Source organism: Homalodisca vitripennis, unplaced genomic scaffold (assembly GCF_021130785.1).
Source record: "Homalodisca vitripennis isolate AUS2020 unplaced genomic scaffold, UT_GWSS_2.1 ScUCBcl_8046;HRSCAF=15988, whole genome shotgun sequence".
Classification (NCBI taxonomy): Eukaryota; Metazoa; Arthropoda; class Insecta; order Hemiptera; family Cicadellidae; genus Homalodisca; species Homalodisca vitripennis.
The window spans coordinates 1,577-28,309 of record NW_025784188.1 but is presented as its reverse complement, the minus strand read 5'-3'; the positions used below and the strand labels follow the sequence as shown (position 1 = coordinate 28,309).

Below are 26,733 nucleotides of genomic sequence, written 5' to 3'. Positions count from 1 at the left end.
AGGCAACCGCCAGACGGTCATATATTGTTTAGAGTTACCTATTAGTGATCAGGGCACTGACGTGATCTGGGCTTCAAATTTGGAACTACTCGAGTTAATTTTTTTTCTAAAAGAGCAAGCAGCGCAAAGCGCTGCGCAGCGGGCAGGCATCGTGTGTGATCCTTTTTTTTATTAAAAATTTCTGATAAATTGTTATTACATATTACAATATAATGTAGGTAATGTATGTAAAACAATTTTTAAACACATAATTACATGCTGGAAAGCAAAGTAAACCAATATAATCCGCCCAATACAAAATCTCCGTAAAAATCTGGTAAAGGAATCTGGTGTCATTCCTTTGGCCTGAATCAATTCAGTATATACGAAGATCACGCACGATGCTTGCCCGCTGCGCAGCGCTTCGCGCTGCTTGCTCTTTTAGAAAAAAAATTAACTCGAGTAGTTCCAAATTTGAAGCCCAGATCACGTCAGTGCCCCTGATCACTAATAGGAAATTCTCGCGGTTGCCTGCTCCCTATAACTGCTTTCCCAGCAAGAAATTCTAGTCATTTCCTTTTCTAATTGACTATTGGAACATTATATTGTAATATGAGTTGCCTGCTCCCTATAACTGCTTTCCGGCAAGAAATTCTAGTCATTTCCTTTTCTAATTGACTATTGGAACATTATATTGTAATATGAGAAAAATCGAGGTTGACCCATATATTGCTTAGAATTACCGTCATTATTGTAACGTGAAATAAGCGTTTAATGTAGTATAATGTTAAATGTAGCTGCTAATATAATAATTCATTAAAATGAACTCGGAAGTCAAGTCACTAAAAAAAAGTAACTCAATTAATTTATATTTCAGTTAAATCCTTCTGTTGACCGGCAAACCATATCTCCCTTAGAATTTCTATTGCCTAGTTAAAGAATGGAATAGATCGTACACGTAAACGAAACAATCGCTAGAAACCTCTCGGTTTGGAACCTCTCGTCAAGCGTGTATGGTGTATCGCAAAAACAAAGTTTATGGATCATGGAATCAAACATTTCGTTTTCAACATTTCGTCAAACACTTCGAATGCCCGGTACGAGAAGAGATGTCGTGTCGCAATGAAACAATCGCTAGGAACATCTCGGCAAAAACCTCTCGGTAAGAACCTCTCGTTAAGGGAATCACAATCGAAATGTCTCGAGAGGTTCCAAAACAATCGAAACGTTTCGATTGTAACATCTCGTAATCGCGCATCACTAGTCAATACAGTAACAAGGTCAATGGTACTGATAAAAAGTGCAATGGTCACAGACAGGATTTGAACCTGCGTTATCTCTAACTCAGACCCAAAGTCCAACGACTTAGACCGCTCGGCCATCGGCACTCCCATTTGCAACCAGGAGTACCAGCTTCGGTTCTGTGTAAAAATGTATTTTTGGACAAAACACGCAAAAATAAGCCACTTTCATTGATGATTGTAAATTTCATCCAGTTATAGACACATTTCATCAACAGTAAAAAAAAATAATAGTTTAGGGCTCGACAGATTCTACATCACGAGTTTTTTTTTACCAGTTACAGTTAACATGGTATGTGCATAGAGTGCAAATGGTAACTGTAAACAGTGTTTCGTCACAGTATCAGAAGATAGTAGCAGGTGTTCCCTAAGGCTCTGTACTTGGTCCTTTATTGTTTTTAGTCTTTATAAATGATTTTCATGTTAATGTTTCATCCATGTCTGTACTTTATGCAGACGATACAACTCTTCTTTGTTCTAATGTGGATGTGTGGCAACTTAATGTACAATTAATTAATGCTCTTCAATAAGCTAAAGATATTCAGAAATTCAGCCAACAACATTATTATAAATGAAAATAAGACTCAAAACATAATTTTTATACAATAATAATTTAAATTTAGACGATAACTACATTAAACCTGTTAAGCTCTTGGGGATTGTACTTGACAGTAAACTTAACTGGAGGCCACATGTGGAAGGTTTCTGTAAAAAAACTTTCTAGAGTAATCTTTCTCCAACGTAAACTTAAGTACAGTGTTAATTTTGAAGCATTGTTAATGACTTTACTTTGGACTTTTTCATATACACCTTTGTTATGGTACCCGTCTATAGGACAACTCTGGTGCCTCCAAAAAAGTTTTCTTGTGGCAAAAAAAGGCAATCAGGTTAATGGCGGATCTTTTTAATCAAGAGTCCTGCAGACAGTCTTTTTTGTAATTTTAAAATAAGGACTCTTGCTTGTATTTATATATATCAGAATTTAGTGTTTGTTAGAGAAAATATCAACACCTTTATCTCTCATGAGTTAGTACATGATTACAACACTAGGTTTTGATATAATCTTGTAGCTCCTCAAGTAAGACTAATTCGGACTTATAATAGTTACAATTCCCAACAAACTAGATTGTTCAACAAATTAGCAATAAGAGAACTACTATTAATAAGTTTAAATTAAGGATTTCAACTTGGCTTAAGACAAAAGCTTTTTATTCTGTTGACGAGTACATGAAGTGCAACATGTTTGATCTGTTACAAAATACATCTGGTTAATGTAACTAAATTAGTAGTAAGTAAATTAGTTTTTATGTGGTGTTTTTTCATGACGAAGCCTATTGTAACTGAAAATGTTATTTAATGGCCAATAAAGATCTTGAATCTTGAATCATGGACATTGTGGCATGGTTCACCAGTGACTAATTTTTTGTTATCTTAGGACAAGAGGCATATATAACTTGCACTTAGTCCTATAAGGACCTGACAGGATTGGTAAGTTTAGAGGATAGGGGCCGCCTCTTATCGAGATCCATGAGGAATAATTAGGGCATTAATCTCAAAGTCATGTCCCCCCCCCCAGAAGAAGGGGAGGCCAGCTCTGAACTAGCATCTCCAGTCAAAGCAGGCAGGGGGAGGCACACCCTTGTTGAGGCTAGCAAGAACCTCTGATAATTAGAAAACGAACCCCACCAACTCCAACAGTTATCTCCCGCAGTAGACTAGACCTATCGAATTACCCTTGCACCCCAGAAATCTCAACATTTGCAGTTAGTGATGTGCCGCTCTTGGACATTCATAAGGTTCCCCAGATTTAAGTAACACATCGGTAATTGCTGTGCCCAAAGGTAGGTTCAACTGGAAGGTATAAACCAGTGATCACTGCAGGGCACCAGTGACTCATAGTACAGTACACTTTTATATGAGAACCCTACCATATTTCACCAAACCTATTCTATTTTTTGGAATGTATATTTGTAAAAAGTTTCAATCACTTTATTTCGGGATTGAGGTGGTGAGAAGTACATGTTTTAAGTAAGAAATTGCAGTAAACGTATTATATCACGTATGAGTCACAGGTGGCTCATACTTCACGTGACTTTGCTTACTTAATTATTTCTTGTGTGCAGTCACCCGTGACTCAGGACATTGTGTCTTGGTCATGCCAATTTCAGCTGCTTCCATTGACTACTCCTCCCTTATTGTTATCAACCTCCAAGCTAAATGGTAGATGTTAGTTTGGCATGTTTTTGAGCTTTATTCAATAGTGCAACACGGGTCTTAATAATCAGTATGGACTCATGACAATTAAAAGTAAACACTAACACCATACACACTGGTGCTCCCTAACAGAACACACTTGTAGTTCCGCCAACTTCACCAAAAATGCTCTAGCGATTACTTACAGTAAACTACCAGAAACCAAAGTCTACCATTGTCATGGGTTAACAATGATCCATATCATACTGACATAATACATATTTATGTAATTCGTGTCACAATGATTTCTCATTGTTTTGTGTTATTACAAAACTTAACAACACAACAAATGTGCTAATAATGTGGCTCCAAAACAATGTCTTAAATTTGTCGAGCCACCCATCACTTAGACTTGTACAAGTTATTCATTTTTTTATTTTTTATTGGCTAAAATAATTTGGTCTTTTTCTTTAAAATTTCATCTGAAATAGATGTGTATGACTACTTCTTTCTTGCGTGAATCAAGTATGAAGTGAAAACTCACCATTTTTCTTGCTCTGCAGGGAACTCATTACTTTAAAAAATGATTATTTTGTCCTAATGTAATATTTCATGATCAATACTGTAAGTACAACAACACCTTTCTTCAAAAGTTTAAAAATATACTTTTATCTAAGGTTAATGTCATTGTGTTTTTGTTTTCCCAACATTGAACTACAATTGAACACTATACTGTATCTGCAACTTCTTCAAGTATAGCAAAGATATTCGTTACAATCAGTATGAATAAGTTACTCATCTGTGTGTCCCAGCTCTAATCTTATGGACACCAGACATGAAAACAAAACAGCTGACCAAGCAACACAATGCCTGCACAATGGTTGATTGGTGCAAAGCTGGAGTATAGAGACTGTACCTACTGTAGCTGCATTCAGTATTAATAGGGTTTACCAATAGTTCTGGGAACACCTGCTGCAGGCCCAAAAGGGCTGCAAACTAGAAAATAAAATAAAATTATATTTTCGGACTAGTTTCAACACAAATGCAGAAAAGCTATCTATCTTACACAAACTTTGACAACATTATTAGAGAATTTTAAGGTTTTTATTACTTACTTAGCTATACAAAATAGTTTTATGATCATTTGTTATTAATAAAATTATGTACTTTCTTTTAAAGTTCCTTTCTTCATTAAAAATATAATTCATAAGACTGATGAATTAATTCTTTTTGTCACGTTTCGTTAGAAACATTGTCACAAAACTCAAAAATAAGTTTCAGGGAGGATTGTACATTTTTTTCATGTCTAGACCCAAAAATGTGTGTTTTACTACTAGTATTGATTTGTTAAATAAGTATTAGTTTTAACTATTGAAATGCATGAAAATACAGATTGTTATCGAGTTAATTACAAAAAAATGGATTTTTATACTAAAATTTTGTTTAATTTAACTTTTATAAATTGTTTCTGGTAAGCTTTTTTCAAATAATTTTCACCTACATTTTAGATGATGTATTACAAAAATTTTCATTTTACTGTTACAATACAATTTAACTAAAACTTTACTCTTATAAGTCATTTATAGTCGACAAAAATGTTGACTTTTAGTATATCAGTTCTTGGGAACTGAATGCCACCTTCTCGGACTGTAACTTAATCATAGGCCTTGACAGTTGAGACTGCTTGTAGTGCAATCATTTGTTCGACATAGCAATCCACTTTAAACCAGTTTATTTGTATGTTTGCATTCAATACTTAATTGGTTGTACCACTGTGTCAAGTTTGTGTCTTTCAGCCGCTATACAATTACTCTCCTCAATCCTCAACTTTTGGCTAAAAATATATAAATGTAATTAAACCTGTCCAATGGCATGATTCTAAAGGAATACACTTTTTCATGTTCAATATGAGTAAAACTATTGAAGATAGAAAATTCATCTAGTTTTGTCTTTACATTACATATACTAAAGAAATTACTAGTACTAAGGGTTAAACTTTTACACATACATTTTCTTTAATTATAGGTATTTTTGAGTGGTGAGAAGGGGAGTTGGGTTCTGAATATCTTGAGCAAAGACTTTCACTGTTATTTTAATATTTGACTTTGAGGATTAATTCTTTGGCAACTAATTAAACCAAATAAACTTTGGGACTCTAAAAAATGACAAAAAATTATAAAACAAAATCACTGAGGTTCAACTACCTGTAGTTTCATCAAACAAGTTCAAAATAATATTTTAGTCATTTAGTGATCACTTGTTGAATTTGACGAGTTACTTAATATTTTAATCAACACAAATAAGTTTTTGAATTCCACTCCTTGTATTGGAAGACATTAGGAATTATTTATTAAAATATTTATGATCTAATTTTTACTAAATAAAAGGTTTCTTAATGTTATCTGATTTATTCCTAAATACATTATTGGTAATTTATTTTTAGGCTTTGGTGAAGAATGGCTATTCGGTGGAATTAGCAGCAGCTTATTTATTAAATCTCAGTGAAGAAGTAGCAGAAGAATGGGAAGATGTTGACGAAGGTTATAAAATGGTATTTGTTGTAAACGCAGATCTGAAAATGAGTATTGGGAAAACAGCAGCACAGGTTAGTGTTTGAAGTAAATAACTAATCTCTAAATCTTGTCAGCAGTTTCAAAAATTTGACCTAGTACAGGTAGCCTGTTAATTGAATTTGCCTCCATTAGAATAAAGAACGATACAAATTAAAATAATAAGTATTTTTGGTAGCTTAAAAAATATTTTTTTATGGTAATTGAAATAATGTTAAACTATCACACACAAATAAAGAGGACCATGATTCAGATTTTAGTAAACCATTCTTTGTGCATGCCATTTTATTATTACTAAGTGCAGTAGTTTTAGAGAAAATTTAGTTGTATCTTTGGTTTTTAACACGTCTTCCAGTTCTCAAAATGTTTTAAAGAATAAACTTAATTATATATACTATATATATATATAATATAGTATATATAATTAAGTTTATTCTTTAAAACATATTAACATATTATTTTTAAACATATTTAAAAAAATCGTTCCATGACATAAATATATATATATATATATATTTATTTATTTATGTCATAGAACGATTTAAAAAAAAATGGAAGTACTAATATAAAATTCTTAATTTCAACTGCAAAATAATATATAGTACATATACATTTTTTCAGTAAAGTGAAAAAATAATCTCTACAAATATCACGTTATATATGTTTTATTTGAAAAGAAATGTTCATGTTAGTCAAGAAAACCAAACATTTCATTTTCTTGGCAAAAATTTAATACGTTTAAGCGATAATTTAGCAAAAGTTTTCAGTTGCGTAGCTTTTAAGCTATTTGCAAGTCTATTGATCAATGTTTTTTTAATATTGTGTTTATTCGTATCCAAATAAGCTTATTGTGCTATGAATATACCATTACACTCAAGAGTGATAAAACACCATAAATTATATTTGTGGTTCTTATAAATATTTTGTTCTTGTGAAGATTTTGTGATTTTTTTTGTACATAATAAATCTTACATACCAAAGTTTTTATAACTTTTATTTAAAGGGTTAAACTTGGAATTTTAGTTCAATGACAATCGTGTTTTCAAAAATGTAGTTACATTTTTTTTAACAAATTTTTTTAAATATAGCTGGGAAAGACATCAAAAACGTCTTGTCATTATAGAAGTTCACCATTGCTAGTTCTTGGGTTAAAAAATCAAAGACTGATATATCACTTTGAGATGAATATAAAAGTAATTGATAAAAAAGAAAGTATAAATTTATCTTTTCTGCTTTGTTCTTCCTACATTTGTATTATCCCATATAAGGATTGTCCCACATTTCTGTATTCTTTTTACATGCACCTCTGCCTGATCTTATTGATAAACATACAAAATGTTAATGCGTATGAGGTGTTTTGTAGTGTCTAACTGTTTCTTCAATTATAGGTTGCTCATGGATGTCTTGGTTTGTACAGGGAGATTGAACTTGGATCACATCAAGAATCAAGAGATGATTTGGTTGCTTGGCTTGATGAGGGGTAAGAATCTTATGAACTCAGGAGTGCTGTGGTCATCTGGCTTTATACTTTCAGTCAGTTTCTTGTTCCTTTTCGTAATCCCTCATGAATAAAAACACAAAAATGTTTTGGGAGATCGTTATGTGCTATAAAGCTTTAAAGGTTCATTAGTTATTTTTTGCTTGTGTGACAATAAATATAAATATAAGAAATGATACCTTTTACAATAATAGTCCATTTGCATATTCAAGTTCATTAACATCTTAAAATGGATAAAAAATGAAAAAAATACGGTTTTTGCTTGTAAATGCTGTTGAGATTTTTTGGCAAATTTGTGATCAGTACAATTTGTATGTGAGGGCATTGTGTAGTATGGTTTAAAAGTGGATGAACAGGTGCAATAATAATAATAATGAAATTGGTTGTTGATTGGATTCAATTTATGGAATATTTTATTTTGTTTTAGAAAAAAAATTCTTGTTTTGAGTGGGAAGAACACTGATGCACTGGTGAAATTCTGCAATAAAGTACAATTCATTAAAAAAGGTTTTTGCCATTAAAAATCTCAATGCTGTTTCATTTTTGGCAACTTTGTGCTCTGTACAGTTAGAGTGTGACTTGTCGGTGTTTTAAAAGTAGTTAGACAGATGTTGATAATAATTATAGAATTGGCTGTATTCAATTTATAGAATAAATATTTGATTTTTGTTTTAGACAGAAAAAGATTGTTCTGAGTGGGAAAAACACTGATGCACTGGTGAAGTTGTGCACTAAAGCAAAAGATTTTGGGATCCCCTCACACCTAGTCAAGGATGCAGGACACACTGAAGTAGCTGCAGGGTCCACTACAGTCCTCGCTTTGTTTGGGTCAGAAGAAACTGTTAACAAAGTTACGGGTTCTTTAAGGTTATTAAAATGAACTATAATATAGTTTTCCTGTTTATTTGTGTTTTTTTAGTAGTCAACCCTGAAATCATTTGTAGTTCTTAATAGTTAACTGTGTATAATTTATAAAAAACTGATTAAGACAACAACAGATAAATAAATATACCCTTTTTAGTTTTTAAATCTATTTATTGAAATCTATCTATATATATAAAAGAAAGTCGTGTTAGTTACACTATTTATAAGACAAGAACGGCTGATCCGATTTGGCTGAAAATCGGTAGGGAGGTAGCTAAGAACTGGGAGAAGGACATAGGATACTTTTTATCCCGTTCCCGATTCAGGATTCCGCCCCACTGGTCTCTAAAAGTTACAGAAATATCCGTAAGAAATGCATTGCAGCAAACATATGTTATTAAGTGAAAGAGCCTTTTCAAATTTAATCAGCTGTTCTTTGTAAACATATATAATGCGACAAAAGAAATATATGTTTATATCAATTAATTACTATTTTAAATTTCTTTACACTTATAGTTTGAAAGCATAGAGTAAGCTTAAGAGAAACAGCAAATTTTGTTTCAACTGTTTTTCTGCAATCACTGTTAATACATAGACTTTACCATCCAGATAATACAGTTCAAATTTTACATAAAAATTCACCTTTAACTGCAATATTTATCTAATATAAACCATGCTCGTGCTTGATCAGAAGAACAATGCAGATATCAAAATTACTATCTTATCTACGTTGGCTACAAACATTAAGAATGTTATAAAACTAACCTTAGTTGTTTTTTTTTGACAAGTATGGTTCTCAAAACTTTGTGCGTACATATTCTCTCGATCGAGACAACAAAGCAAGCTAACATGGCATCGGAGATATAACTAATTCGATCCAGAAGTGATACACGCGCAAAGCCTAAAATAAAAACCATACGCAATTTCGCTTTTAAAAACATCTGAAGCTCATAATCATTTAGACTGTAATAATATGTACCTAAAATATGCCTATTTTCGTTTCAAAATTTACATTGAGCGCCATAATTTATTACATTGTATGTGCGCTAATGAATTCCGACTTTTTTGACTCCTGTCCACGATGGTCTAATATAGTTCAAATTGTATAAAAAAAAAAAAAATAGAAATATTGGAGAAAAATTTCCAGTTATTTCACAGGTGCATATTGAGACTGTTTTTAAAAATTTAAATCTTAAATAAGATCATGAGTATATTTCAGTGACTATCATTTATCTCAGAAGGGTAATAACGACGTTCAAAAAGAAATATGCCTCCTATGTCCCAATTTTTCTGTAGGAAATCGTGTGCGAAGCCGTGGGTGAAAATCAAGAGTTTTCGTTATAAAATACTATTGATGAACTAGCTGTTATCCGCAACCAATTGCGCAATAAATTGCTTTTACTACTAAGTGATATAAGAACTTCGGTTCTTAAGATTTGCTTGCGAAGCCGTGGTAACAGCTAGTAATATATATAAAAGAAAGTCGTGTTAGTTACACTATTTATAACTCAAGAACGATTTGGCTGAAAATTGGTAGGGAAGTAGCTAAGGACTGGGAGAAGGACATAGGATACTTTTTATTCCCGTTCCCCGATTCAGGATTCCGCCCCACTGGTCTCTAAAAGTTATGGAAATACCCGTAAGAAATGCATTGTAGCAAACCTATGTTATTAAGTGAAAGAGCCTGTTCAAATTTAATCAGCTGTTCTTTGTAAACATATATAATGCGACAAACAAATATGTCTATATAATTTAATTACGATTTTAAATTTTTTTACATTTATAGTTTGAAAGCATAAAGTAAGCTTAAGAGAATCAGCAAATTTTGTTTCAACTGTTTCTGCAATCACTGTTAAGCATAGACTTTACTATCCAGATAATACAATTCAAATCTTACGTAAAAAATTCACCTTTAACTGCAATATTTTTCTAATATAAACCATGCTCGTGCTTGATCAGAAGAGCAATGCAGATATCAAAATTACTATCTTACGTTGGCTACAAATATAAAGAATGTTATAAAAACCTACCTTAGGTTTTTTTTTGACAGAAGTATGGTTCTCAGAACATCCGTGCATAACATATTCTCTCCATCGAGACAACAAAGCAAGCTCAATAATGGCATCGGATATATGAGTATAAATAATTTCGATCCAGAAGTTATACACGCGCAAAGCCTAAAATAAAAACCATACGCAATTTCGTTTAACATCTGGAGCTCATAATCATTAGACTGCAATAATATGTACCTAATATATGCTATTTTCGTTTCTAAAATTACATTGAGCGCCATCATTTATTACATCGTATTTGTGCAAATGAATTCGACTTTTCACTCATGTCCATACAAATGTCCGTACAATATAGTTCGATTGTATACAAAAATCATAGAATATTAGAGAAAAATTCCAGTTATTTCACAAGTGCATATTGAGACTGTTTTAAAATTTAAATCTTAAATAGTTCATGAGCTTGGAGTATCTTTCAGTGACTATTTATCTCAGAAGGGTAATAAGGACGTTCAAAAGAAATATGCCTCCTAGTCCCAATTTTTCGGCAGGAAATCGCTTGCGAAGCCATGGGTAACTGGGTATCTGGTTGTAATTGGTATTTTATTGAAAATCAAGAGTTTTTGGTTATAAAATACTTACGAAATGTATTGACGAACTAGCTGTTACCACCCCGCGGCTAATTGCGCATAATTGCTTTTACTAAGTAATATAAGGACTTTTCTAAAGATTGTGTGGCGAAGCCGCGGGTAAGAGCTAGTTGAAATATAAACCGTAGAAGTTGAAAATAAAAATCATGATTGTGTTACTGAGTATTACTGACTTGAATCATTATTGGATTATAATTAACTTAAATTCTGTAAAAGCAAAATAAATCAAGTTTATGTTACTGATTCTCTTTTTAATTTGGCTGATGAGTTGCCAGTTCAGTTCAGTCACTACGTCACCACATACTTTTTTTTACAAAACATGTTTGCTACTGAGGGTTAACTACAGTTGAAAAAAAAAACTTTCTCACTGGCTGGTCTTATTAGACTCGTCTTTCATCAGAGACCAAGCATGGTAAGATAAGCTTCCAAATAGACCGAGTATAAAAACATTTTTTCCATCAATTAAGGTCTACAATAATTAAATATATATGTAAATTAATAAAGAAAACAATTTTCATTTATAAATTATAATTTAATATATGCCATAGGCGACGCCAGTCTATAGCGCAACTCGAAATGTATTTAAATATGTTACTTTTCTCATAGACTGATGCAAACTGTAGTTGACATAGAAAACACATTTTCTATTGTGGTGTTTTTTATCATCAATTCAATAAAATGGGACAATATATTAAAAAATTCAACCATGATTTAAATAGACAACACATCCTGTGGACTGTTGAGTACTGTTTGTTGGAAATTTTGGTAGGATAATAAGGATTACCAAAATAGCAGTAAAAATTATCTCACTCAGGGACGTGGGCAACATAATTTTTAATCATTCCTATAAAACTGATAAACAAATTTGAGTCGATAACTATTTTTGATGTCAACACAGTATGTTTTATTGTATCTTGAAATCATTAGGTTTATTATTATCAACACTGGTCTGTTGTTACCCCGAGCGTCAACTATAGTTGATGTCAGTCTATGGAGAGTGTTTGGCATGTCATCAGCTATATTTTTACGGTAAGCTGTGGTGATGATTTTTTTTTCTTACATGTCAGTAGTGAACGTGTTAACCCACCAAATGGCAAACTTAAAATGTCTCACCTAAAAAGACATTTACCAATGACGAGGTTGGTTATTTTCACCTGTGGAATTGTAATTACTATTGAAAATATACAAAAAAGGCTGTTACTTGTACAGACTAGGCCTGTGCCAGTCCAGGAGACATATTTATTAGAAATATTCATAAATATAAATTTTGTTCATGATTTATACAAAAATAAATATTTAAGAGCTGCGCGTACTGGAAACGTCCTTAGAGTTTTTCTAGTAAGAACCATTTTAAACATCATGCTCTTTTACACCCTTTTTGTTGCTTTTAGCTTTATGAGAAATGTCTCATTTTCAAGATATAATTACCCATCCAGATATAAGCTTAAAATACCCAACCAAAGGCATTTTAGTTTTTTTTTTTAAGTGAATGTTTAACATTGTTTTTAAGGATCTTCAATCAAAATGACCAGTACAAAGTACAGCTGGCTCTTAATCTACTTGATTCAAAGCAGTTTTGTGGTTAACAGATGACCGGTCCAAGATAAATATGTTTCTAGTTGAAGAGTTTAAGATACATTGCGTTACTGAAGGTGAACAGTATACATTTGTATATGTGAACACTGGATCTCTGATAACGATATCAGCAATCTTGTTATCCCTGGCTACCGTACTGTCAGCTATTTTTGTAGGAAAACCAAACAGAGAGGAGGAACTTTGATCTTCATAAAGGAACACATAAACTCTGTGATCTACGACAGACTTCCATCAGTGGTTGAAGAGCTTTCAATTCGAGGCGGCAGCAGTTCTCCTTTGTGATTTCAAAACTGTGGTTGTGTCATTCTTACCGTCCACCACAAGGTAACACCTATGCTTTCCTAGATAAGCTACATGATGTTTTTTCCAGTCTCTATGGTGGGAACTTCAATCTTATTCTGGCTGGGGACTTCAACATAGATTTTATGTCTAACACTAGTGAAACTCTACAACTTCAAAACTTGATAAACAGTTTTAATCTAACTCCAGCAGTAGTTGAGATTACAAGACCTAACGCCACTTCTGATGGGGGCGGTACATGTATCGACAACATTATAACCTCATTGCATCCAGACAGATGGACAGCGACTGTAGTACATATTGGTGTATCCGATCACAATGCAATAAGTTTTTAAGGCATGTATCGATAATGAAATACAATCTACCGACCTTTCAAGCCTGTCGGTCCATTCTAGAATACTAAACTGTGAAAACAAAAAATATATTTTGTTTTACTTAAAGAAAATAAGTTGGCTTGATGTATATAGTAATGGTAGTGATGTAAATCATAAGTTTCAATTGTTCTTTGATTCTCTCATGTGGGCTGTAAAATAGTTCCTTCCCATTTAGGACTAAGTTTGGTGGTAGCACAAACTGGGAGAAAAAGCAAAAGTAGCAATTGGTATCATGAGGGTCTTGTTTCTATTAAAAGGGATCTAGATAGGCTGCATTTTTTTGTTAAAGAATAGTATAGATCTTGATGGCAAGATTTACAATAGTTATAAGTCAGTTAAAAAGCTCTATCAAGATGAAATTCAAAAAGCAAAATTATCTGCAAATTGTGATATGGTAAATGCTTCCTTGAATAAAACCAAGGCTGCTTGGTCAATTATCAATAGCTGTACGAAGAGTAACAGTAAACCTCTGCCCACGCCAGTTTCTTTGACAGCAGATAAATTTAATAAATATTTTGTGGATTGTGTAAATGACCATTAGAACCAAGGTGCCTTGTAGTATTAGAAGACCATATCTTTTATGGTAAATAGTGTAAACTGTGATTGTAATAGATTTGTAAATAGTTTTAATATTAATGTTTTTACTGTAGAAGAAGTTTTTAAAGCCATAAATGAAATAAGAGAAAGCGCATGCCTGGATGTCTATGGGCTAAATGCTGCCATTCTAAAAATTGCTTCTGTTTTTATTTGTGAAGTCCTCACTTACTTATTCAATTTAAGTATCACTCAAGGTGTTTTTCCTGACTTATTGAAGGTTAGTAAGGTAATACCCATACACAAAAGAGGAGCAAAAGAGTTATGTGACAATTATAGACCTATATCTTATTGTGCCCACAGTGTCAAAAAGTCTTGGAGCGACTTTTACATGGTCAGCTTGTGCACTTTTTGGAAATCAATGACTTATTGTCAAAAAGTCAGTTTGGCTTTAGACCAAAGAAGAGCACTGTGAAGCTGTTCAACAAGTAATTATCAACTCCTATGAAGGTATTTGAGAGAACCATAATAGTGTAGTTCTGAGATCCTATGATATGTCCAAGGCCTTTGACACTGTGGACCACAACATCTTGGTAAAATAAGTTACCTTATTACTTTTTCAGTAATTCTGTTGTAAGCCTGTTAAAATCATATTTAGAAAATAGACGTTCAAACCGTGTTCCTAAACGGCAACTTTTCTAGCACACTGTATGTACGCCATGGAGTTCCACAAGGTTCCATTTTGGGGCCAATGCTTTTTGTCCTGTATATCAACGACCTTCCATACAATTTGCAAAAGTAACAGTATAAAGACCTTTTTGTTTGCAGATGACTTGGGAATGTGTATACAAGATACGTGTGTAGATAATACCAATGCCATTTTAACAGACAGTTCTGAGACCATCCTCGATTGGTGTAGTGCCAACAAACTTAAGCTAAACTCTCAAAAAACACAAGATCTCACTTTAAGTCTTTCAAATAAAGGGGGCTGTGATCCTCCTCTCAAGTTTCTTGGCATATATTTGCAGAGTGATTTAAAATGGCAACATCATATCGATTATGTGGCAACAAAGATTTCAAAAGGCATATTCTTGATAAGATCTTTAAGAAATAAAGTAACTCGGGACATCCTGCTTAGTGTGTATTATGCCTTTGTACATAGTCAGCTAAACTATGGAATTATCCTTTGGGGAAACTCTGGCTATTGTGATAAGTTGTTTGTTTTGCAAAAAAGAATCATTAGGCTTATTTGCAGTTTGCCAGATTTGACTCACTGTAGACCATTATTTTATAAAATTAGGCATTCTTTCCCTCCCATCAATGTATGTTTTTTCTACACTAATGTACATTAAAAGAAAACCTCTATGGCTTTCAACATATAACTGATATTCATGGCTATGAAACAAGGAATAGGCATAATATTGTTACAAAAAGATATAATTACTCTAGCACTCAAAACAGCTTTATATATCAAGGCATTAAGTTAATTCAATGCATTACCTAGTGACGTCAAAGGCATGTCCCCTAAACAGGTTTTAAAATTGCTATTAAGTTATGGTTGACTGAAAGATGCTTGTATAGTGTAAGTGAGTACTTTGATGTATTGGGTAAACTTTCAACCTGGTTTCGGTCCTCTGGCATCTCTGTATTTTATAAATTTTTAGTTAATTTTAAACCTAGACTGTTAAATTGTAATTTTAAATTAGGCCTAGTTTTATTGAACAAAATATTCACCATTTTGACAATGTCTTACACAAATGACCCAAAGACTTTAATCTTTAATATAGTAAATAAAAAACATGTATTTAAGGGTTGATTGTATTTTTTAAAATGTATTTGTATTTAATAATTATACGTTAGTGTGGATTTTTGTTATCCTTTAAACTGTTGACGTTGTTATACACTTTGTGTTCTGACAATAAATGATTGATTGATTGATTGATTGATTGATGAGGGTTTATTGACACCATGAGGTCGTCAGTACTAGCAGCACAACCCATACTTCGACACCTAGCATTGTGATCAAACTGATTATGCAGCAATTATTAATAATAAAATTAAGAAAGTATTTTTCTATGATTATATTACTCACAAAGTAGTCAATGATTCCAAATAATGTCATTTTATTGATTACATAATACATATACTGTATTATAGAGTCCCGCAAACTCAGCCTAATGTGGACTGAAGGGTGGCAGAGTTTGTGAAAAGTCGGGTTATCTGGAAATCGGAAGATTGTGTTTTCTTTTATATAATTAACACTGCATATTTATTGTTTAAAGAATACGTGAATTCGGGTGGAATGTAGGGGATAGAAGTATGGCTCGCTCTCGGATAAACGTAAAAATACAGCCAGTTCACTAAGTTAATAAAGGAATAGTATAGAACACACAAACTGATCCAGCAATCTCCTGATCTATACTGAGTGAAACATGTCACAAAATGGTGAAAATCAGCTGTATGGAGCAACTGCTTGATAGTAGCTTCAAATGTACTGTAAAATATTAATAAAAAAACAATAACTAAAACAAATTTAAAATATCAAACTCATTTTGTGATTCATGGTATATAAATAAACGCCCCATGCAAATAAGTAAGATATATTATTAAAAAGTAAAAATTTAAAGAAAGATTAAAAGAAGCATGAGCATGATGCCATTGTGGTGTAGCTGTGCCCAATGTGTGAAAACAGTAAAAAAAAATAAAAGTTCATGATTTTTATAAAATAAGTTTCTCAAAGAACAGTTTTAAACAATTCAGTAATAAAACTAAGGAGCAATCTGTTATCTCTATACATTTGTTATAAAAATCTAAAGTATCGATAACTTATTCAGCCTACTACTAATGTTAATTTATAGCATTCTTCTAGTACTATAAGATCACTGTGAACAATTCCACCATTTAGTCTGTTTGTCAGATTATGGACCTTTTGGGATAAAGTAAAATACTTTAATACCAATAAAAAATACTTATTATAAATTTTACAATAAATTCAAAGATCAATCACGAATTAAAATAAATTTATTTTGGTCCTATAACTTTACATGTGTGCAGAGTACTTGGTGTGGCAATGTTCTCTTCTGAATGAAACAAACTTGAAATTTCTCTTCAAATAAATATTTTACTGCGCTTTTCAAGCTATTTTGGCATGACAGTATGCCTGATATTGTATCACTATGTGTTATTTGATATGACAGCATCACTAGAAGGGTTATTGGAATGCCAACATGCGTAATGTTTTATCACTAAAAATGATCATTGGTTTGACAGTATGCCTGATATATCACTAAAAAAGGGTTATTAAAGTGGTTAAAACTTCATGTCCTTAGATGTTTAGTTTCTTGTCCAGCTTGATCTGATCACATTGGTTATTATTTCAATACAGGTATGTCAACAATAGATACTTTAAAATTGTCATGAGCTTGTTGACATGGCAGTTGAATTTAAAATTCCAACACAATAAACTCAAAAGGATTTAAAAAATCTCATATTGTTATACGTTACAAATGGTTTCATCCTTTTAAAATTTATCTTATTATTCTTTCAAACCATTCATTGTCAATAACATACTTTAAACAATTAAATTAAATTGATTGTCCTTGTACCTAGCATATCTTTATCATTGTACTTCATTGAAAAAAATGTGGATAAAGATTACTCATCTCAATCTACTAAAGACTAAATTTATCTGGTTATTAATAGACAAATAGGGAATTTAACTGTTAACACATTCACAATAACCAAAACTGATTGAACTTTATAATATGATAGAGATAATTTGGGTATAATATGGGATATGGCCGAAATTGAGTTTTTTGCTCAGGAAGGGTTGTTATGGCTCTATCATAAAAAGATAAAATAATTAATTGTAGTAAAAATACATGTTTTAATGTTTATTGTGTCCACTGGTGGGTCACTGTAGGGTTGTAGTGATAATAACAACAAATGTCAATGATATAGAAGATGCATTATTCTTTGTCAAGTCAGAAATTACTTATCTTAATACTCTGGAAGTGAATATTAGATCTGAAAATAGTGATTCAGAAGAGGAAGTTATAGAAGAAAATAATAAAACAATAAATACAACTGGACAATCGAATGGAAATAATATTGTACTTACTGCTGCAAATATTGTCCATCTTAAAAATGATATAATATAGTTTGTCCATACAGGCACAAAAAATACTAGTGTTTACATTTTTTAAATCTCAGATCCATTAGTAAGTAGTAAAATTGTTCTTGATATATACAAGGGCTGTTTTTTTTTTCTACTTCCGATCGTGCCGCTAGATGGCTGGGCGAGCGGTATCGGCCAGCAATACGCGGCAGTCGACTGCGCACCTCTCCCACTACAACCTCACTCATTTTCGGACGGCCGACGCCATTTCCAATTTATCTAGCGACACATAAACATGGCTACCATGATAGAATCTCCCGCCAAGTGTGAGTTGAGAAGTGACATTCGTTTCTTGCAAGCTGAAGGGTTATCTGCAGCAGAAATTCACCGTAGAATGGAACGAGTATACGGTGAAAGCTTTATGAGTGACAGTGCAGTGCGTGATTGGTGTAGGAAATTTAAAGATGGATGAGTTGACATTCATGATGAAGGGGGCCAAGGATGAAAGTCGGTCGCAAACGAAGACCTCGTTGATCGAGTTGACCAAAGTGTAAGAAGCAATCGAAGGTTTACGATTACGGAGCTATCCAATCAGTTTCCTGAGATTTAAAGGTCAGCCCTATACTCTATCGTAACTGACAAGTTAGGCTACAAAAAACTTTGTGCGCGATGGGTGCCGAAGATGTTGTCTGATGACCACAAATCTCGGCGAATGGCGTCAGCGTCTTTTCTGAACCGTTATGAAGCTGATGGCGAAGATTTTTTGATCAAAATCGTGACAGGAGATGAGACATGGGTTCTGTATGACACCCCAGAAACGAAACAGCAGTCCCAACAATGGATGCATTCAAACTCTCCAAACAAACCCAAAAAGTTCAAAAAACTTTCAACAACAAAAAAATTATGGCCACCGTGTTTTGGGATCAAAAAGGTGTATTGCTTGTTGAGTTTTTAGAGCCAGGTACCACAATCAATGCGGAAGGATACTGCGGTACGTTACAAAGTTTGCGGAGAGCTATTCAGAACAAAAGGAGAGGAATGCTCACATCGGGAGTAGTGCTCATTCATGACAACACCCGTCCTCACAGTGCTGCTTTGACAAAGCGTCTTCTTGACGGTTTTAAATGGGATGTTTTTGACCATCCGGCGTATAGTCCTGACTTAGCGCCGAGTGACTATCACCTTTTCCCGGAACTGAAGAAGATGCTAGGAGGGCAGAGCTTCCGAACAGACGACGCATTGCGAGACGCCGTGAAAACCCATCACAAATCATTGGCGGCAAACTTCTATGAAGAAGGTATTAAGAAGCTTGTACCCAGGTATGAAAAATGCCTCAATTTAAATGGCGATTATGTTGAAAAGTAACTAATAATGTACCTAACTTTTGATAATAAATTTATTTAATTACTCTCTCTAGTTTTATTTTTATACCACATCGGAAGTTGAAAAAAAAAACAGCCCTCGTACATGTTCCCAGTGGACGTGATAACATTAAATGGCTAGTTTTGTGAACACATAATATCCGCTTCGGTCATGTCATTGTGAACGTGTTAATCATGGAAATCAATTAATTTAATTAAAAATGCAAATTTGTTCAGTTTTATAATAAATATTTAATCTGCACATAAAATATGTAAAGATAGTTTACTTTGGTCTTTGACACAAATTAACTTACACACCTAAATAAAAATCTTACAGTGCAAATTACAAGACAAATTTACTAATCTGTAAATTTCCTAAAAAAAAAAAACACACACATAAACAACAATAACGATTTCAGTTCTTTGGCAGTTCTTGAGTTCACTTCCACGCCTGTTTCAGAGCTTTTCTTGCTGCTAACCTCTTAGTCATGAATGCAGAGACTGTCAGACCCACCAGCACAGCAGTTATCAAGATATAGTCAAAGTCTTCTTTCAACATGTCAAATGTTTTTGAAGGAGCAACACGAGTGTAAAATAAATCTGAAAAAAAAAACAAATCATCTAAATGACCGTAACAACAATCAATGGGACTGTAACATTGTCAAGTCAGTTTTAAATCAGAATATCTAAAACTGTTTTAGTCATCATAATATTTAATGATTTTTAAATTGAAAATGTTACTAAGTAGAAATAGAAAACTTGTTTGAATTACCTCAAATCATTTTACAAGAATTCAAATTAAGTAATATCCAGAATATAATTTCTTAGCATTCACAAATAGTTGCAGGAGTTGAACATTATGGTAGTAGCCTGGCAATTATTATGGTTTTATCGAGAAGTGCGATTTAATGGTGGAGTAACTAAGGAAGGGGGTGAGGAGATTGAGTCCCAAAGCCTAAAATAGACTTTAAAATGTTTAATGTTGGTTTGTTAAATGTATCAACAAACCAACTTTTTTTTAAAAAAATACAGCATTTAAAAATGATTTTCTTTCAATATAATTTATTGAAATAAATTTATATTTATTCTGTAGCCCTCATCGGTGTGGTGTGGTGTGATCTTCAATCAGATTCGTCTTCCCCAAAGGCGAGTCCCAGTTATACCACTTAGTCTAAATATGTTGAAATTAAAATGTGAGTGACTAATGAAATATTCAAATCAAAAAGTAAGAACCAGACAACATTACACAATCATTCTATGTTTGGATATTCATATTGTGTGTTTTATAGAGAGAAATTATTTTATAGTTTTAGTTTTCCTTGAATAAATATTTCATCAACAGAATTAAATCTTGTTATTCAAAAATATAGATGAGAAGATTTTTTTTCACATAGGACAAGAATCTGAGGAAATCCTTCTCTATACTTAGTTCTAGAAAGGGACCTTTTGCCTTTTGTGCTTGCTTCTGAGTGACAGAATAGTCAGGATGGGTAAGGTTGAGGGTAGAGCCACTTTATGTCAAGATCCTATGAGGAGGGATAGTGAAATGAAATGAAATATAAGTTTATTTCCACACTCTTCATATTGGTACATAGATTACAAATATGTTTGCAAATAATGAATTAGTTAACAAAGAAATTAAAAACATCGTAAATTATAAATATATATTTTTATTGGAAATTAGCCTACATGGGTAAGCAGCCTGTGCGTAGGCTAGAGACGCTATCCTTTACAGAAATTAATTTTAGTTTGGTTTGCCAGGTATGGTTCAGAGGCAAACGAAAGAGCAACAATAACAGTAACAATTTAAATTAAATAATCCGACACAAAAAAATATATTTAATTTACTTGAAGTAATTATCAACTTGAAATGAAGATGAATAACAGGTGGTGTCTTGAGGGGGGGAAGGAGTGAGAGAACGGACCAAGGTCAAGCCCGCCTGTATTCAGACAAGATTAAGGCCTTGGCTCCCTCAAGGCCAATCTGCAGAAGGAAAAAATTAACGTTTTTCTTACAAATTGAAATTGAAGTTGATTCAAATAATTTGAAGTGACTAAAGTTTTTGCAAATGTTTCTGAACAGTACATGGGAAATATAAAAGGAATTTGTTACTGAAAATGATTTAACTAACCTTTGTAACAGGTATACTGACATTAATTGCGTTGTCTGGTATTATATGAATGTGATGTTTCTGGGAAAATTATGTTGTAATATTTATAAATATGAACTAAAAGATGCTTTATGTACAATTGTCGCAAGGAAAGGAGGGAAGATTCATGAAAAAGAGTGTCAGTATAACACTTATTTTTCGTTAATCCTGCTTTTAAGATACATTTTTGCGTTATGTAAAGGGTCTCCAAAACTGATTTTAGTGCGCCACCCCAAGCAATGTTTCCAAATGTAAGAAGATATTGGACATAAGCACAATATGTTATTTTAATTTCCTTTCCATTTAAAACATTAACCCTTTTAGTGCTATAGCGTTTATGTCTAAAAGTGCTAGCGTCTACGTCGTAGACGCAGCGTATTTATATATATTTTGGTTCAGTTTATGCAAGTTACTGGCTGCAAATGATGACAGTTCATCCAAAAGCCATAGAGTAACGATATTTGTATATTTAATTGCCGATGACCAGCTGTTTATACGTCATTGACGTGAAATAAAAAGGTCAGTTCGGATGTTTACGTTGCGAGCGAACTGACGCTGTGCTTTGTTTACTCTGTTTTATCTTATTTTATCCATTCAATTGTGTTATAATTGTAAAATACTACTTCATTAGTATTCCAAATCATTGCATTACTTCATTTTTCATTTGTGTTTTTCCGTGTGTATTATATTTTTACTAAGTTACAAACTAATAAGAACATTGCAGGTTATGATGAGTTACTTCACCATTTTTATAGTTTTATTACTGAATAAAACAATTATTTAGGTAATAAATGTGTTAATACTGTGCTTGAATTTCTTCTTTCATAAATAATAATATAAAGTTAGTAAAGCATTTATGCTAATAATAGTAAGTGTATTACTTTTCTCTTGAGCGTTTCAAACATTAGGCCTATATGTAGGGCAAAATTTGGCGCGGACAACATATTATATTTTTAATCCACACTTCGTATTTGTTGTCTAAAAATGAAATAAAATATATGGAATTTGTTTAGTTTTAGTTGCTCTTTCCGATGGTAGCCCTTAGAAAAATAATATAAAATTGTTTACATACTAAAATTGTATGCCAAACTAAAAAAAATTATTAAAAAATTTACATTATAAAGAAATTTTTTTTATAACAATCCAAATATGAACAAATGTATTTTTTGTATTTATTTCTGTTTATTGGTTATTTATCTTCAATACAAAAAAAAAGTAATAAGATATGACCTCAAATAAGGAAATAGTAAGCAATTTACTAAAACTCTGCATTTATGCACTAAAATGCTTAGCACTCTTGGGTATGGCAATGCGCCAGACCCCTTAGCACTAAAAGGGTTAATCTTCTGAAAGCGATAATAAATTTTCTTAATTTTGCTTGAATATAGGCTATATGATCAGAACATTTAAGGCGATGATAAAAAATTACACCTAGATATTTGTAACTTGTAACACGTTCTATACTTTTACATCCACATGTTAAATTTGCAGAATTGTCACATTGATGAATTCTCAAACCATTTAAATTGTAATCTGAACTATTGCTCAAAGAAATAGGACTTTATATCTCTCTCACGTCACCGTGGCAGAAGGGAGGCCCGCTCTGTTCTTTCCTCTTCCAATCAAAGCAAGTAGGAGACATCATTTGCTCATGTTTAGGCTAGCAAAACATGAGAAAATTAATCCTACCAGATGTTAGTGGCATGGTTTTTTCAGTACCCAGTTTAGATTAAACTGGAAGGTATAAACCAGCCAGAAGAGAACCTTTATGTGTTGACTTACCAAGCCCGTAGACTGTGACAAGACAGGTGGACTCAAGGCCACTGGGAGAGGTGTGTGAATTCCAGACACTCGTAGCAGAGTCTGATTGTAGTTGATGATGGCCTCAGGCAAAGTGGGCAGGAGCTCAGGTACGTAGGGAATGACAGCCTCCTCACGCAGATCTGGAGTGGCGGCAAGGGGACGTCGAGGATCCAGTAACACCCAAGGTAACTCAAGAACTCCTCCATTGTCCAAGGCAACTACACACAATGCTAAAGTTAATGACAGACAGGAAGTATAGTTCAGGCATGTGGGAGATGAACAGACTCATAACACATATCTGGAGTAGCGGAGAGAGGATGCCGAGGATCCAGTGACACCCACGGTAACTTAACCATATTAATCATATTATAAAAATAAATCTTTCATCGCTCAATAAAGAACTTTAAGTAAAGATAAGAATTATGATGCATTTCACACAAAATATTAGGAAGAAAAACTACTTCTCAAACCAAAGATTGTATTACTGGATTGGTTTACACTAAAGAAATTGACACAATTTTGTTACCTAGTATATGTTTGCTGGTAATTCCCTTCTCTGTTATTGTTTCTTTCATCATCTCCACTGAAGCTGGTAGAATATAGGATTGTCTCTCTACCATTGGTTGAATAGGATTCCACACTGATGAGAATGCTATAATCAAACAATAGCTCAGAATACATTTTTAAAATGCAGTAAACAATAAGTAGAGTAACACAATGAATACAGCTAAAAATTAGAAAGGTCTGTTGAATTATAACAAAAAAATAAAGTCCTTTTGGCTCTGTCAAGAGTAGGTAAATTTTGTGTGAAAGCTGAAACATTATTAAAAATTCAATATTTAATTAATTACTTGAAACCATAAAAAAATAGCCCCCTAAAGGGAGGGAATCCTTGTATTGTTGATTGCATGAGATTTACTCTATTATTTATTCTACATGTACTCAATATTTGGAAACTATTCAAGATACAAAAATTGTTTGTAAAAAGGTTTAGGAAATCTTGGAAGTATTCCAAAACAATTCACTTGATATTTTTTCTATGTTATTTAAACCAGGAGTTGTGAGATTGTGACTTTGAACGACTACCTTCATAAAATTGAACAAAATGGCATACCAAACTTTCCAGTGAACTAGTCTAAGGTATTTATAAAATTAAATGTTGGTATCAATTTACAACTTATTTCAGAATTCCTATCACCAATTTTTGGTTATAGAAAACTGTTTATGGGATTTACATGTAATGGATATCTGGAACACCATTTGAGTTTAAAAAACATTGCTAATACCACAATGTTTAGGAAATGTTATAAGTGTTTCCAAAACTGTTCTTTCTCTAGGTTCGTAAATAATGGAGTTAAAGAGATTTTTAAAAAGTTAGAATGGTTACCTCTGTTTTTACTCTGTTAAATTATGTACAGGTCTGTGGCTTGAAGAGACAGTTTATAATATTTATTTTTGTGTTGTGTTTAATATAACATGTTCTCTGTTACATTTGTATAATATTAATTGTTTTCAAGTGTATTTGTTTGTTTGTTTCATCCTGTGAACACATTTCTTAAACAAAACATTTTATACATAAATTTGGTTAAAATGGACTTGATAGTGACTGACACATAATATATATTAATTTTAATCCGCTATAACCACTTATGGAGTCGATAAGACTGTTCTAAATTTATTTGCCTACTCTACACAATTTCACATTAGTTTTACGAATAATATGAGGAGATTAAACAATCACACAAACATGTACAAAATTAATATATCACCTTGATGCAGACCTACTGATAATTCGATTTTACTTTTATTCCTGATCCAGACTATCCTATAATTATATATTTCCACTTGTACGGCTACTTTATTATTATGTATGTATGTGTTTCCATAGGATGCAGATTGCTGATAGATTGCATAGGTATTCTTTTACAGATTGAACTTCTAAAAGACAAGATATCATGCCAGTCATTAGTTATTTATTTGACTAATGTCTGCCAATAACGTTTGATTTCGGCTGCAAACATGGTACAAGTTCACACATGAGTGATATAGAACTGAAAACTTTTTAACTAATAATAATGTTTGAGTGAGTAATAAAATACATTTGAGCTTCCAAGTTAGAAAATAAATGTTTGGTTTAAGATTACCAGTAAGGTTTTGGTACTCAGTGTTTGTTGTTAAAGATGAAAAAAAAACAGAGAGAAACAATGTATAGGTACACATTTGAGACAGATCTACCTGTTGTGTTACTCTGTGTCTTCCCCTCGTACAGGTCCAGAGTTGTGATCTCTGTGCGGCGGCTCTTGTCACTGAAATAACTGTAGATGACCCAGTTCTCGGAGTGGACTAAGTGGATAGGTTCCAGACTGCGCTTGTGAACCGCCGAGAACACAACTGACCCACTCACCACGTCAATCAGGTACACACTCAGCACATCTACACATAATCACATTTTTTAAGAATTCATTAATTATTTTGGAAAAGTTGCAGTGTCTCAAACTTAATACAACGTTTTGCCACTTAAAAAAATGTATACATACATAAACCCTCTTCTCTTCAGCCATCACAATCTCTTGCCTTTTCCGACAGATCAGATGATAAAGTGATAACCCAGTTAAATACCAATTGGAACGTAAAAAATGTGTTTATAGTTCAATTTAAATAGAAATTTACATATACAGTCTTGTTTCCTTAAACATTTTATGTCATCAATAATTGCAAGGGCATCAGCAAAGATGATGAAGGAGGCAAAGGAGAGGACATGGAAGGATTTTGAAGAAAAACTAAAATCAAACTTCCAAGGAAAAAAGAAGATTTTTTATGGGGTGATAAGGAACAAGACGAAACCTAAAGAAATGTTGACTAAGGTGGTGGATGTTTCAGGGGAAATCAAATGGAAGGAGAAAAGAGGTTTTGAAGACATGGAAAGAGTATTTTAAGGAACTACTGGAAGGAACAGAAAATGAAGAGGAAAGACAGTGATATGACAGAGGAGGACAGAAGATTGAAGAGGATTTTAGTATGTGCGAATTGGAGAAAGCGGTTAAAGAGATGAAAGAGGGGAAATCTGCGGGAATAGACGAGCTGACGGCTGAGATGATAAAGGCGGCGGGACCATTAGGAATGCAATGGTTGTACAGAGTGATGAGAGTGATTTGGAAGGAAAAGAAGATACCAGAAGACTGGAAAAATGGGAATTAATAGTGCCGATTTTTAAGAAAGGCAATAAGCAAAAAATGTGAGAATTATAGGGGAATAACTTTGTTGTGCCATACACAAAAAATTTATGAAAAAAATACTGTTGCAGAAAATTAGACCAGTACTGGAAGAAACAGGAAGAGAGGAGCAATGTGGTTTTAGGAAAGGTAGGTCAACGGTGGATGCTATTTTTGTGATGAGGACAAGTGTTAGAAAAGAGGTGGGAATACGGAAAAGAT

The 26,733-nt window shown here is 32.9% G+C and overlaps 2 protein-coding genes across 2 annotated transcripts; one reads left to right on the top strand and one right to left on the bottom strand.

The window, feature by feature from the left end:
- The first annotated feature begins 5,888 nt into the window (after window positions 1-5,888).
- On the top strand, window positions 5,889-8,445 carry LOC124374360 (probable peptidyl-tRNA hydrolase 2). The gene is made up of 3 exons (XM_046832588.1): window positions 5,889-6,078; window positions 7,432-7,523; window positions 8,217-8,445. The coding sequence occupies exons 1-3, from the start codon at window positions 6,022-6,024 to the stop codon at window positions 8,419-8,421; spliced, it is 354 nt and encodes a 117-aa protein (XP_046688544.1). The 5' UTR covers window positions 5,889-6,021; the 3' UTR covers window positions 8,422-8,445.
- Window positions 8,446-19,578: 11,133 nt separating this feature from the next.
- On the bottom strand, window positions 19,579-25,732 carry LOC124374361 (ER membrane protein complex subunit 1-like; the record flags this gene model as incomplete). Its single annotated transcript, XM_046832589.1, is given in 5 exon segments — window positions 19,579-19,946; window positions 23,279-23,339; window positions 23,342-23,517; window positions 23,826-23,951; window positions 25,535-25,732. Coding segments are annotated over 5 exon segments (722 nt in total), but the record flags the coding sequence as incomplete, so codon positions are not given.
- Window positions 25,733-26,733: the final 1,001 nt, after the last annotated feature.

Coding starts and splice junctions, on each gene's coding strand:
- LOC124374360 (XM_046832588.1), top strand. CDS start 6,022: ATGGTATTTGTTGTAAACGCAGATCTGAAAATGAGTATTGGGAAAACA. Junction 6,079..7,431: donor TTGGGAAAACAGCAGCACAG/GTTAGTGTTTGA, acceptor CTTCAATTATAG/GTTGCTCATGGATGTCTTGG. Junction 7,524..8,216: donor GTTGCTTGGCTTGATGAGGG/GTAAGAATCTTA, acceptor TTTTTGTTTTAG/ACAGAAAAAGATTGTTCTGA.